Below are 12,702 nucleotides of genomic sequence, written 5' to 3'. Positions count from 1 at the left end.
GGCTATTAGACTGTCAGATTGACACACGGTAGAAAGGGGGTGAGGTGGAAGTTACTGCATTCAGAGTACTTTCAAATGGCCTAGTAAATAAAATGAAATTCAGAAATAACTTGTACAAATCCTTCCGTGAGAAGATCGGAAGGTGGCTGGGCGTCGCGATGGCTACGAAAGGATTTTTCAAAGCACCTGGGGTGGGTTGGAGGGGAGACAGTAAGATCTCAGTATAGGTTTCCCCCGTTTCTTGCTGGGCTTGGCTACAGCCCCTTGTGGTTTCTGGGGGAGCTGGGGCTGCAGCTGGCCCCCGCAGCGGCAGCGAGCGAGCAGTTTTTCGTCTGAAGGAGCAGCTTTCTGTGCCTGGGCGGAGGACGCGGCACACGCGGTGGCACAGATGGAGCAATGGTGTGGATTTCTCCTGCAGGCAGCATCCCTCCAAGCAAGAGCAGGTGATGGCTGTGACCAGCAGCGGCCCTGGATCCGAGTCAGACTTGCTTATCTCTCTGTTGTGAGTGCAAACACCCTCCGTATGCGTAGCTGATCTCCAGAGATAGCGATCTGCCCCGCGCACAGGCTGCCATCGTCTGTGCGTCGAGGCACTCACAGGGACAGGAGAGCTTCGTGGCTGCACACGGCTGTTTCTCCTTTAAGCTCTCTGCTGTCTGGGAGTGCCCTTCAGGCGGCAGAGCTGGCAGCACCGTTTGCTTTCAGTGGTTAGGTGCTGGAAGAAGGAGAAAGCACGAGGACATATCCTGGGGGGAGCCAAGGCTGGTCCCGTGCAGCACCTCGGGCTGGAGTTTGCAGGACCTTTTGATAATGCAGGAGCTGCAACCTGCCCAGAGTTAATGATGTGCAAACATACATAGCATGGACCTGGTAAGGATTCTGCATGAAAATTTGTTCCTCTGCTACTGTGTAGCATCAAGTATCAAACTTTTTTGGATCATGGACTTACTGTTTACTTGACGAATAGTTCATTATTGTTAAACTTTTGATTGTAAACCCAGGAAAGAGAACATAAATCTTCTGTTGGTGCTGTGGATCACTGACAGAGGTCGTGGCCTCCTGAACCACAATTGGGAGCTACGAATAAAGGGGACCAGTTACTATTCTATTTTTTTAGCTGTTGGATCTCAGTCCAAGTACCTGATGAGCAGTTCAGAGCATCCAGTACCAGGGCACCAGCACTGGCTACCTCTTCTGTCAAAAAAGGATGGTCAAATTACCCACCTGTACCCACTACCTACATATCATACCTCCACCTGAGTCCAAAGAGTTATCCAATGTGCTTCTCTGTAGAGCTTGGCTGAAGTCATCTGCCTGTTGTGTCTCATGCCCCCACAGTCTCAGTTTAACTGGGCAAAAAGTTCAGCTGGAGAGGGATAGGGGTCATTTGGGACATCTGATTTGGATGACAGTTAACTGGCTGGTTTCTCAGGGCAGCAGGGAGAACTGTGTTCAGCTGTGTTCAAGACATGAGCCAAAGCTGAGGTATTGGTACTGCTGGTTGGAAATAACTCTAGGATTATATATTTGTTCCTTGGGATAAGTTTTTAGTGAAACCACTGTGCAGATTTTTGACCAGGTGGAAGAAGGTTTGCAGAGACCTTGTATACTGCTGTGGGGGTTTTCCAGGCTAGCGTTCATGCTTTCCTTTGTTCCAACTGTAGGAGGAGGAATATGGTGCATTTAGCTTCTTTTCACTAATTGCATCTCAGCACCCTTTATTAACCATCTGACAGAGTTACCACCACAGCAGGCTGAGGGCAATTCATTTGAATAGGGTGGCCAAGTTCGGAGACACACTTCTCAAGTCCTTGAAGAAGTGATCTGACTTTTTCAATGCATGCAAGCAGCCACAGCTGCCATCAACCTCCTTATCCGTGGATCTGGGGGGATTTAAAACACTTCAAGTGTGGTTTTTGCATGTGTGAAACGTGGCTTGTGTTTTCACTTGTGTCTCTCACAGCACGGAGTTTAATGGGAGCTCTTCCCTGTTACACCTGCATGGAAGATGTGCTGTGCAGGAACAGCCTCACCCAGAAAGGAAGAAGGAAAAGCCTCTGTTCGGGGAAAGGAAGAAGGATGAGCCAACGGGGGAGAACTGCTGAATCCCACATAGTCCTCCCTGCTTTCTAAAATCTGACCTACAGCTGTCCTGGCTTGATACGGGCAGCACCGTGTTCTTGGGGGGTAAATGGGATTGTAGTCGTAGACTTGAACATGTAGGGTTCAGACTTTGTCTCTTCTCATTTCACTGGAACATTCTAAAATTTGTGTCTGAAGTCTGTGGTCTGCAGAGAGAATGGCACTTCCAGGCTGTCATTTCATACCATACCATTTGGCACTTGGTTTAGGATGAGGTGAATTTAGCTTCTTCAAGGATGTGTCCCTCACCATTTGCTGTGGGGAGCACAGGCAGCTCGGGGGGGGCTGGACTCCTCACATTCACTGGGTTTGGCTACAGGAGGTTATTTAGATCTCATGTTTGGCAATGAAAGAGAGAAGGGTTGGGTAGGTTTGTCTCTATGAAATATCACTGCTCTAAGGTATTGCTTGGAATCTAGTGCTGAGAGTAACAGTGCTGTTACTGCAGGATCAGGGGGTGCAAAAAGGGTAGAGAAGCCTTCTGGTGCTTTGGAGTCTGAAGAATATCAAAGTAAAAACCAGCAGAAGTTGTGTAGGAGCAAAGTTTAAAAGGTGCCAGGGAGGGATTAGGGAAAACAGTGCAAAGGTTGAGAAAGCACCAAGGGTGGTTTGATGCCTCGTACGTTTTGGGTTTGTCTTCTTTCTTCTCATGTCGTACAAAAAAATAGCAAAATGTCTCCCGTTGATATGGACATTGGAGATCTGCCGAGCTGCTTCTGAAACCCTAAAAGTTCCAGTGCAGCCTGAAGATCTGAACCTGCCGTCAGGTTGCGGGTTGATCAGCTTCCCTCTCCATCATGCGGCTGGTTGGTTCTTCGGGTATTAGACTGAATAGAAAGAAAGAAAGAAAAGATAAAGAAAACAAGACAGTTGGCATTGCGCCATTTCAAAGGGCTGTGCTTGTTATCACCTACCAGCTCATTTCAGTTTCGTAGCTGAGGAGAAACTGGATTAAATCCGCTTTTCATGCCGGCTCTCCTGGGCTGCGCTGGAGCAAGTTCCCGTGAAGTAAAATACTGCGCTTTCCATCGTTAGCTCCAGTCTGCTCGGGACACTTTCTCTGCGGCTTCTTCCTGAACTTGTCTCTCTTCTGTCCAGGTTGTTGCTGGAGGGCGCAGACGTGAACGCGAGGCACAGGCTTGGCTGGACTGCTCTCATGGTGGCAGCTATCAGCAGGAACTCCAGGTACGTTTGTCTCGGCATTCACCGTCACGTAGTGGGTAAGTCACTCCACAGCTGCCACCCCTTTTTGTAAAGTCCTACTGAGCTTCACAGAGTTTCCGTAAAGTTTGGGCTGTGTTGGCGAGCTAAACCCGAGGGAGCTTTTCACTCGTCCTGTGCCCAGTACGTTGTGTGACAGATTGAGGTAGGCTGCTCTGCAGTCCCAGAGAGGTGACTGCTGAATTGGCAGTAGATTTTGGCCTCTGATGAGTCCGTAACCTTGGGGTGTCACTGTGGTGGGTAGTCTAACACCCCACCATCAGAAATAGCTCCCGTAAGAGCTGCCGCGTCCCTCCTGGCTTGTGGGGCCATTGCTGGGTCTTTCATGCTAGGCCTTTCTGAATGCTGTGCCCTCCCTCCTTAGTTCCCATGATGATCGCTGTGGCTTCTTGTAACCTTTTAAAGACACTCTTAAATATATTCAGTCTACAACTAAATTCAATTAGTTTTTTATTTAAGGAAAAAAAGAGAAAAAGAAATCCAATTTTGGAAAACGTGGGACAGACGGGAGAATGAGCTTTGATGTTACAACCTCTCAGGGATGCTTTACTTAGTCACAAGTTCATAAGCAAAAAAGCCTAATTACTTGGGAAAACACAGGATTAGAGCAGTGCACAAAAGCTGAATATCCGCTCTCGGGCGACACGATTCGAATCCATGTGCCGAGTTCGTGTGTGGTGCAAACTTTGATGTGTGCTATGACAAGCTGAAAGTCGTGACCTCCTTGGGGAGCTCCTTAAGACGGGCACAGAGGCGGGGGCTTGGGGCTGTTTGTTTAACTTTGATGTCCGAGCAGCAACGGGCCCCGCTGTTTGCCCGACCGCAGAGGGACGGGCTTTGGAGCCTCCCACCTTTGCCAGTGGACAATGGTCAGCAATGGAGTGTGACGGCTGTTGACCATTCCAAGCGACTGGTGGACCAGAACAGGGCTTCCCGAGTTGCAAAGGCTAAGAGGAGACAGGGAGGAAGGCTGTTCGTAGTGCAATAATTACCTAAAATCAGCTCTAAAATCAAGTAGAAATGCTAATAAAAGCATCTAGGCAGTAAAAAGCGTTCAGCACCCGGGCTGGTCCCTTGTAACGGACTGGCAGAGCGATAAAGATGGCAAGTCTTATTTGGGTATCTGGCAAAAAAAAAAAAAAAAAAAAAAGCTTTTAGCTGTGTCGGGCAAATGGTGTTTTATTTTTCTCACATTTTGGATGAATGTTGACTTTAATTGAAAATTGAGAAGTCCTTGAATATCTGAAGCTTGGTAGGACTTGTCTCCAGTGATATAGTGGAAGAGTAATTAGATGCTTCACAGAGGCAGACATAAACACAAGCCAGACTTACTCCTGGTGTAACAACTCTGTTGATACCACTGAGGTTGTGCCAGACATGTTTCTGGCCCTCCGTATGGTTTTTAGCTTTCTAATGTCCTCAGTGGGGTCTCGCTGCTGGCTGGGAAATGTATTGGGCTGGAACATGACACACAGAGTGTTTGAAATCCCCGACAAATCGCAGACGTAGACCACGGGGTGACCTTTTTAACCCGAACCCGGCCGAGCTGGGCGTTGTGTGTGCGGTCGGCTCTGGAAGTGGAGAGGGCAGAGCCTGGGAGCTGATGGCTTTGGCTCAGTGGCACGGGTTTGCCTGCAGAATTTTAAATGTTTATTAGCTTTTCCCTTCCCACTGCAGAGCGCCTGCTGGTTTTCTGGATCTCTTGCAATCCTTGTGCATACATGAGGTAGGAATTAGTCTAAATATGACTTACTCTGCTTTGCATTAGGATGCAGGATTTATTTTTTTTTTAAAGTGTGGTCCCTCTGTAAAGAGCAATGATCTAAAATTGGTTTATCCAGCCACAGCAGCTGATTTGGTGGATTATAAGTTGTTACGACTCTTGGTTCTTAGCCCATCAGTCAACCAGGGGAAGGTGAGCTGGGTCTTTCCCTGGCTGGCACATCCCAGAAACGGTAACGAGTGGCTCAGAGATGGTCAAGGTGCAGCCAGCTGAGCATCTAATTTCGGTGCATGTATTGTTAGCCTGCAACAAAAGCAGGGTCATTCAATTTTGTTCAACCTGATTGCTCTGTCACCACTTCTTTTTTTAAGGTTGCTGCTACCTGCGCAAGTTACTCACTGCACTGTGGCTTTAGGGGGCTGTGACGTTGGTAGCTGGAATGAGTATTTTCAGCTTAGAACCACTAAGAAAAAGTAAGCCTTCAGCCCCAAATTGCTGTCTTCCCAAAGTCATTTTTCAGAGAAGAACTATGTTTTCAGTCTCTGCAGTGCTGCTGGAGGTTTCTGTGACCTGTCCTTTAGCTCTGTAATGTTTCCCAATTTTCACAGCCCTCACTTCCAATTAGACAGCTACAGTCCATATGTTTAATTTAATTTCAGAGGCACTGCATTAATGAGTTCTGTCAGTTGCCATCAGCTACGAGATGAAATCCTGTACGCCAGCAGGGAAGTTTGGGGTCTATCTTTCCTTTTTACGACAAAACATTGATCATTCTCTTCCTGTTGAAAATGTCCTGTGTCCAAAACAGAGCAAAGCATTAAGAAGTGTTCTGGTGCATCCCTGCGGATGGGTTTCAGAGGGGAGGCGGGTGCATAGCTGGGAAGGAGCAGGCTCAGGGCTCCATGTCACGCTGAAGCAGAGCCTTTCTCATGGGCTCCCCAAGGCTCCAAATCCAGGTGAGTTTAGCCCCATCGAACCCTGTGAAGTGGGAGAGGCACTGGCACCTCCAGCAGCTGCAGGGCCAGGCAGAGGGGTTCTTTAGAGGATCACTCTTCGGCGAGCAGGGAGTGTTTCTAGTCCTAGTTGGCATCTTCCTCTGCATCTTCCCTGTCCTGAAATGCAGATGCGCAGCGCGATTGCAGCTGAGCTTTGGCACCTCTCCACCCTGGGGTAGTTTATGATCTAGTGGTCCCGGGCTATCAGGACTCCTGGGATCCACTCTGTCTCAGCTCAGCGGCTTGGAGGAGTTATTTCTCTTTTCTAGCATCCCTTATACTCCGTGTCTGTCTTGGCATGCAGCTGGGGCTCTCTCTTGTGCTACAAACACCCAGGGCCCCAGCATGTGGTTCCAGCACGTTAAGCCCCCAAACACTGCAGTGGTGATAGTTATAAACATAAAGGGAAGTGGCCAAATACTTCAGTCGGGCATCTAATTTCGATGTTTGTGTTTCAGAAGCATTTCATTAAGATAATTTAGATGCTATAAAAAAATTACTGAAGGAATTGTGTTCCTTTTATTATTTTAATTAGCTTATTAGTTACCTTCCTGAAGTGTGGATAGATTCATTTATAGTTCTTTGTTTTTTGTGTGAGAGGCAGTCCAGGCCCAAATTCCTCAGCTCTCTGATAATGCAGGTTGTAACCAGGTTGTGGGCTAAAGACAGATCAGCTGTGACCACGTTTACATGATCAAAGGAAGGTTTTATGCTGTAATTCCCATGGCTGGGGGAATTTCCCATAGCTTTAACATTGCTGATGAGACAGTGGTGCTGGTTGTAGTCTAAGCATACCGAGGTGTAACTGTCACTCTGCGCAGTCTGCAGTGCTGTGTTGTAACTGTGCTTTTCTGTTCAGGCCTGAGGAGTAACACAGGTGAGTGGGTGTGCACGTACACACACACACACACACACACACACACACATTCCACTTCACGTCTCATTTACGTTTTTCAGTTGGAGTGACTCCTCGTCTGCTTTATTTTTAGTCTTTGTGAAAGCATATTGCTCTTCTGGATTTCAAGACCTACTTCAAAGTGGTTTCTTAATTCTCCCGGAAAGACATCAGTTTTAAAAGGGAGAATTTATAGTCTGTGTGAAAACCACTGCTAGGGGCTTCTTTCCCTTGGCTGCACCTGCTAGGTTTGCACATTTAACATATTTATAGTAATTAAGCTTTAATTAAATGCTTACTGAGAGCATTTTGAGTTTTGTGCCTTTGTTAAAATAAGCAACAAAGCTATCATAAATTAAAAACCAAAGCAGTTAGGACTGGAGGAGGCTAAGTGTCTGTGCATTTGTAGTGTAGTGACCTTTTCTGCATATAGCTACTCTGTTTTTCATTGTTTCAGCAGAAATAAAATGGCAGTGAAATACTGAGTCATCCTCTCAGCCCCTTACGAGGTGGAGAACTGGTGGTGCGGAAGGGGGAACTAAGGCACGGAAACTTGAATTCCCGTGAGATGAGTTTGTGCACCTGGTTCTGCTCCTATCCCTTCCCATCCATGTAACCCTTGTGCACCAGCCCAGCAGGGAGGGAGAGGTTGGAGTGCGATTTTAGGACTTCCAAATATATATACCTAGCTCTGGTGGTGCGGAGGAGCTGTACCCAGAGGAGTGACCTTCTTGGAGCTGCTCAGGCCCTTGCAAGGCTTGGGAATGGCTTCTGCAGCAGCAGTACCCCCATTTTCCAGGGGAAGAGAGAAGATAGAGAGAAAATGACTCGGCTGCAGCCAGTCTCTGTGTCGCAGCGAGGTCTCTGTTTGCTGGGACGACAGAGGATGTGGGTGAGAGTGATGGCCACATGGCTGCTTTAAGTAAGTTTGTGGGAGTTTTCTCAGGTTTAACAGTCAATCCTCTTCTTTCCAGCTTCCCTTTTTCCTCTTTACTAACACACAGCTACAGTACTTCTGCCCATCCTCCTCCTCCCATTTTTCACATGCTCCTTTCTTCACCCATCTTGTTTTACACACATATGAGCCCTTCGTTCTCACCCCAGATGCTGTGAGCATCTGTGCATGGACCTTAGGGTGATACCCTCAGTGAGTGCAGGGAAGGTGGGAGGAGGCACAAGATCAGAGTGCAGCTCCACCTAAAGAGCATTTGGTTATTTCAATGGGTGCTTTCTCTTGGAAGCTTGTCCCTGTCTGCCCTTACCCATGGGAATTCTTCTGTATGGATCGCTTCACCTTCTCTTTGAGCAGGAGGGGACAACCTTAACACTCTGTGCTGGTGAATCACTCCTTCCATGTGCTTTTCAAGGACTCCTGCTTGTTCATCCATAGAACCACAGACTGGTTTGGGTTGGAAGGGACCTTAAAGCCCACTCATTGCCACCCCCTGCCCCGGGCAGGGACACCTGCCCCCAGCCCAGGGTGCTCCCAGCCCCATCCAACCTGGCCTTGAACCCTTCCAGGGAGGGGGCAGCCACAGCTTCTCTGGGCACCCTGGGCCAGCGCCTCACCCCCTGCACAGGGAACAATTTCTGCCTTAGATCTCACTTAAATCTTCCCTGTCAGTATGACACCCTTACCCCTCATCCTATCCCCCCACCCCCTGATCCAGAGTCCCTCGCCACCTTTTCTGTCCCCCTTTTAAGCCCTGCGAGGCCGCTCGAAGGTCTCCCCAGAGCCTTCTCTTCTCCAGGCTGAACCCCCCCAACTCTCTCAGCCCGGCCTCCCAGGGGAGCTGCTCCAGCCCCCCCAGCATCTTCGTGGCCTCCTCTGGCCCCGCTCGAGCAGCTCCGTGTCCTTCTGCTGTTGGGGGCCCCCGAGCTGGCCCCAGCACTGCAGGGGGGTCTCCCCAGAGCGGAGCCGAGGGGGAGAATCCCCTCCCTGGCCCTGCTGCCCCCCCTGCTCTGGCTGCAGCCCAGGGCACGGGTGGGTTCTGGGCTGCGAGCGCACGGTGCTGGCTCACGGGCAGTTTTCTACCCACCAACCCCCACAAGTCCCTCTCCTTGGGGCTGCTCTGCATCCCCTCCTCGCCCAGCCTGGATTTGTGCTGGGGATTGCCCCGACCCACGGGCAGGACCTTGCCCTTGGCTTTGTTGAACTCCATGAGGTTCACACAGTCCCACCTCTCCAGCCTGCCCAGGTCCCTGTGGATGGCATCCCTGCCCTCCAGTGTCACCGCACCCCACAGCTCGGTGTGGGCAGGGAACTTGCAGAGGCTGTGCTCGATCCAGATCATGGTATAAGCACCTTGCAGACATACCTGTTCTTGTTCCATCAGGGGCTTTATCCTCTGATTCCTCTCAGCTGTTCCCAACATCATCTTCTCTCCTCCATTTTCTTTTTGCTGCTTTGACTTCTTGCACACCCTTTCTTCTTCTCCCTCCATCTTCAGGTCTGGATCTCTTTGCCTTTCCTCACCTTTGCCTCTCAGCACTTTCCTGCTGGGAATGACTGACAACAAGGGACTCCTCCCTGTGCCTCAGCTCTTCTTTTCCTTCTCTGTCTTTCTGTGTAGATGGAAAGAGCTGTGGGTTGGAGGCTCTGACATGGAACCAGCAGTGCTTGTCCCAGCGTGATCCCATCCCTTCCCTTGCCCTCTCCTCCTCCTGCAGCCTGCCCTCCTCCAACCCTCCTTAGGAGAGGACTTGGGAAGCAGCTTGCCCTCTGCCTCAGTGTAGATTGCTGGGACTTGTGCCTCTCCCATGCCTACCTAGACTCTGTGCATTGAAGGTGCTGTATAGATGTTTTATATTGGTAATAACAGTACATCATGCATAGTAATATTCTAATGGGTATGTTCTAAGACTTATAGTGAAGGGTGACCTATCTGAAGCTATTTACTGTCTATAGGCAATGACATGATTCACTGGTGCAGTCTTGTTACCTATATTAGGTACATACATCTGTTCCGTGTGATTTTTTTTTACTCCTTTCACTTCAGGCAGCTCATTCAAAGCTGTCTGCAGCAGAGCTGGAGAAATATCTGGATGCCTTTGGAAGCACATATGGCCTGTAGCGTTGCCTGTCAAGGAGCTGAGGCGTTGAACATGGTTTTCAGCTGTGATGACAGCACATTTTGAGGGCTTGATCCTACAAACTGGGGCATTGTCTTTCAGGTACTCCCTTTTTGGGTGTCTTTGAGGGACAGTGTCCTCTCAGCCATTCCTGCATTGTGCCTGCCTGCCTGGGCACAAGCTGCTGCTCCACTGCCTCGGCAGCGTCCCCCCCCCATCCGAGACCTCTGTGCAGGACCACCCCTCTTTCCAGGGATGAACGGCATCCTGCAGGTCAGGCACAAGGAGATAGCGTCACTTTAGCAGGACCCTGCACCTCTCCAAGCCACAGAAACCACCTCTGTGCACATTTTCGTACCACCACACGCAGGTAGCAAGGCTTTTAAGGCTCCCTCAGAGATGGCTGCGGGCACGCAGCAGCGGTGCTGTGCCTTGACCACATCTCTGAGGTGTGATTCACCGGAGGCACGCTCTTAAGAGAAAACCGTTGTGAGCAGTATAACAATTATCACCTTTCAAGATTTTTTTTTTTTCTCCTTTTTGGATTCCATAATCCCTTTTTATCCCTTTTTTGGGAGAGGATCATTTTCAGCTGGGTCAATAATAAACCGCCACGGAGTGAGGGGATGCTGCGCCTGCCCTGCTTTCTGTGCCGCAGGTAGGCTTAAACTTATTCCTGGGAAGGCACACGTCCACATTTAGACCTCATCGAGGAAAAATCAGAGAGAACAGAGGCTGGAGTGGAAACAGCAGCTCCCCCTGACCCTCCTGCCCCTGCTGAGTTTTACAGAGAGTTAAGATATAGCCACACAAGGGATCTCCGCTGTGTCCAGGCAGGACCTGTGGCTGCTGCCAGAGCTCAGGGCAGTTGCATATCAAAACCCGACAAGGCTTTTGCATTGTACTGATACCTCACGGTCATGGGGATCACTGGACTTCTTGGTTCACCAACCCCAGCTGCCGACGCATTGGTCCAGGCACAGTGTCTCTTCTGACACAGCCCCAGTCACGTCCAGCCATCTCATCATTGATTTCCCCACCCCCTGTATTATATGTATGTGTTTATTTATTTAACGATATGTTGGTCCGGCCATTAAAAGCACAAAGCACTTTCTCCAATCGATTGTACTGCCCAGCGAACTTCAGTTAAGTGTTGCCCTCTGACTCATCACCAGGGTCAATTTAGATTTATATTCATGCTGATGAATAGGTTCTGCCTCTAATCTAATGAAAACTTGATCAGCAAATTAAAACTCAGCTTGTTGAGGGTGTTGAGCACAGGTGAGTTATGGAGGGAAGCCTGCCGTCGGTGTTCCCTCTCCCTCTGGCATGGAGCATTGTTCTGCCCCAATGCCTGGCAGCAAGGGGGAGGAAGCAGGAGGTATATGGGCCAGAGAATTTTCCATTTAAAACTCATCCCTTTATTCATAAATAAAATCTGAGCTGATGCAGAAGAGAAAGATGCCTTTTGCCTTCTCTAGCACCTTCACCTGATCTTCCTAAATTGACCCCCAGAACTGCCTGATGAATTGGGAAGTGGTTACACCTCTTCTTCCTGGGAAACCTGAGATTTTCACCCAGGGACTGCATTACTAGACCACACACCGCGACTGTCACCTGATTTTGCAAGTCCCTTGCTTATTCCAATGACATTCACATGCTTTATGCTGATGAGGACAGTTACTCTGTATTTTGATGGCACCGTTACCTTTCCTAGAGGCTAATTTGCTTGGATGTCCCATTACCTGCAAATTGGATAGGTACGATCAATATTTGTGATTCTGGGAACGTCTGGCTGGTGCAGAAGTGCCTGGAGGGGATGGCACATTGCAAAGGCAGGAGGTGAGATTGAAAGATGATTGGAGAGGGAGGCTGAATGTGCAATGCGTTGCTATTAGACCAGTGAGGCCTTTCTGCGTTCAGAGCTGGATCACAGCCCAAAATGGGACCAGGCTTTTGGAACACCAGATTTTGCCAGTAAGAGATGATATCTGTGCGTATTAAATTTAAGCCTACCAGCTATCTTAAGAGCCAAGGAAGTGTTTCTTATCACTGGAGGGGAGGTGGTGTAGAGGGTTGTTAATGGAGCAGAGCAGTTCTGACATTATCCCCTCCCACTTTCCCTCTTAGACCACCTTGCATCTAGCATTTGTGGTCCTCTGCTAAACTTTTCATGAAAGGTCATCACCCAAAGAGAAACGCCGAATGAAGAGGAAAGGGCTTCGTAAGCGTCGCTGGGAGCACGTGGAGGTGACACCTGGTGAAGTGCTTGGGAAGAACATTTCTTTCAACGTAGTCACTAAGACTGGGGAAGGAAGATGGATGGAGTTACCAAGGAAATGAGAAGTCATTGTGTGTCACCCTGTTACTCATTCGGTACCCACAGCTCACCCCTCGGCTGAAAGGTTGTGCATTGAAGTCCTTCACAGGGACTTGGGATCATTGCTCTTAAAATGAGGAAGGTGCATGGACCTTAAAATATATCATAGCCTGTCAGCTAAAATTGGAGCAGAGGAATCTCTTTAGTCTTGACAGGTCCAAGAAAGGTGTTTGACTGTATCAGAACCTGAACTTCTAAGGACTTGAATGATTAGAAAGGTGTGGCTTTCTGGTGTAGATGCTGGAAGCCCTGATGCAAGAATTGCAGTAAGGCA

General features: G+C 49.0%; 1 protein-coding gene across 5 annotated transcripts in view; it reads left to right on the top strand.

Moving 5' to 3' along the window:
* The window catches only part of CLPB (caseinolytic mitochondrial matrix peptidase chaperone subunit B), a 90,888-nt gene that overhangs the window by 17,064 nt on the left and 61,122 nt on the right, over nucleotides 1-12,702 (top strand). For all 5 annotated transcript variants that reach the window (XM_042793088.1, XM_042793087.1, XM_042793086.1 and 2 more), the window contains one exon: nucleotides 3,241-3,327. In XM_042793088.1, the coding sequence (XP_042649022.1) occupies nucleotides 3,241-3,327 (87 nt within the window). The remainder of the gene's footprint in view (nucleotides 1-3,240; nucleotides 3,328-12,702) is intronic.

The sequence above is a fragment of the Tyto alba genome, unplaced genomic scaffold (genome assembly GCF_018691265.1).
Source record: "Tyto alba isolate M040663 unplaced genomic scaffold, T.alba_DEE_v4.0 Super-Scaffold_2, whole genome shotgun sequence".
In the NCBI taxonomy this organism is placed as follows: Eukaryota; Metazoa; Chordata; class Aves; order Strigiformes; family Tytonidae; genus Tyto; species Tyto alba.
This window is presented reverse-complemented; position numbering and strand designations above follow the sequence as displayed.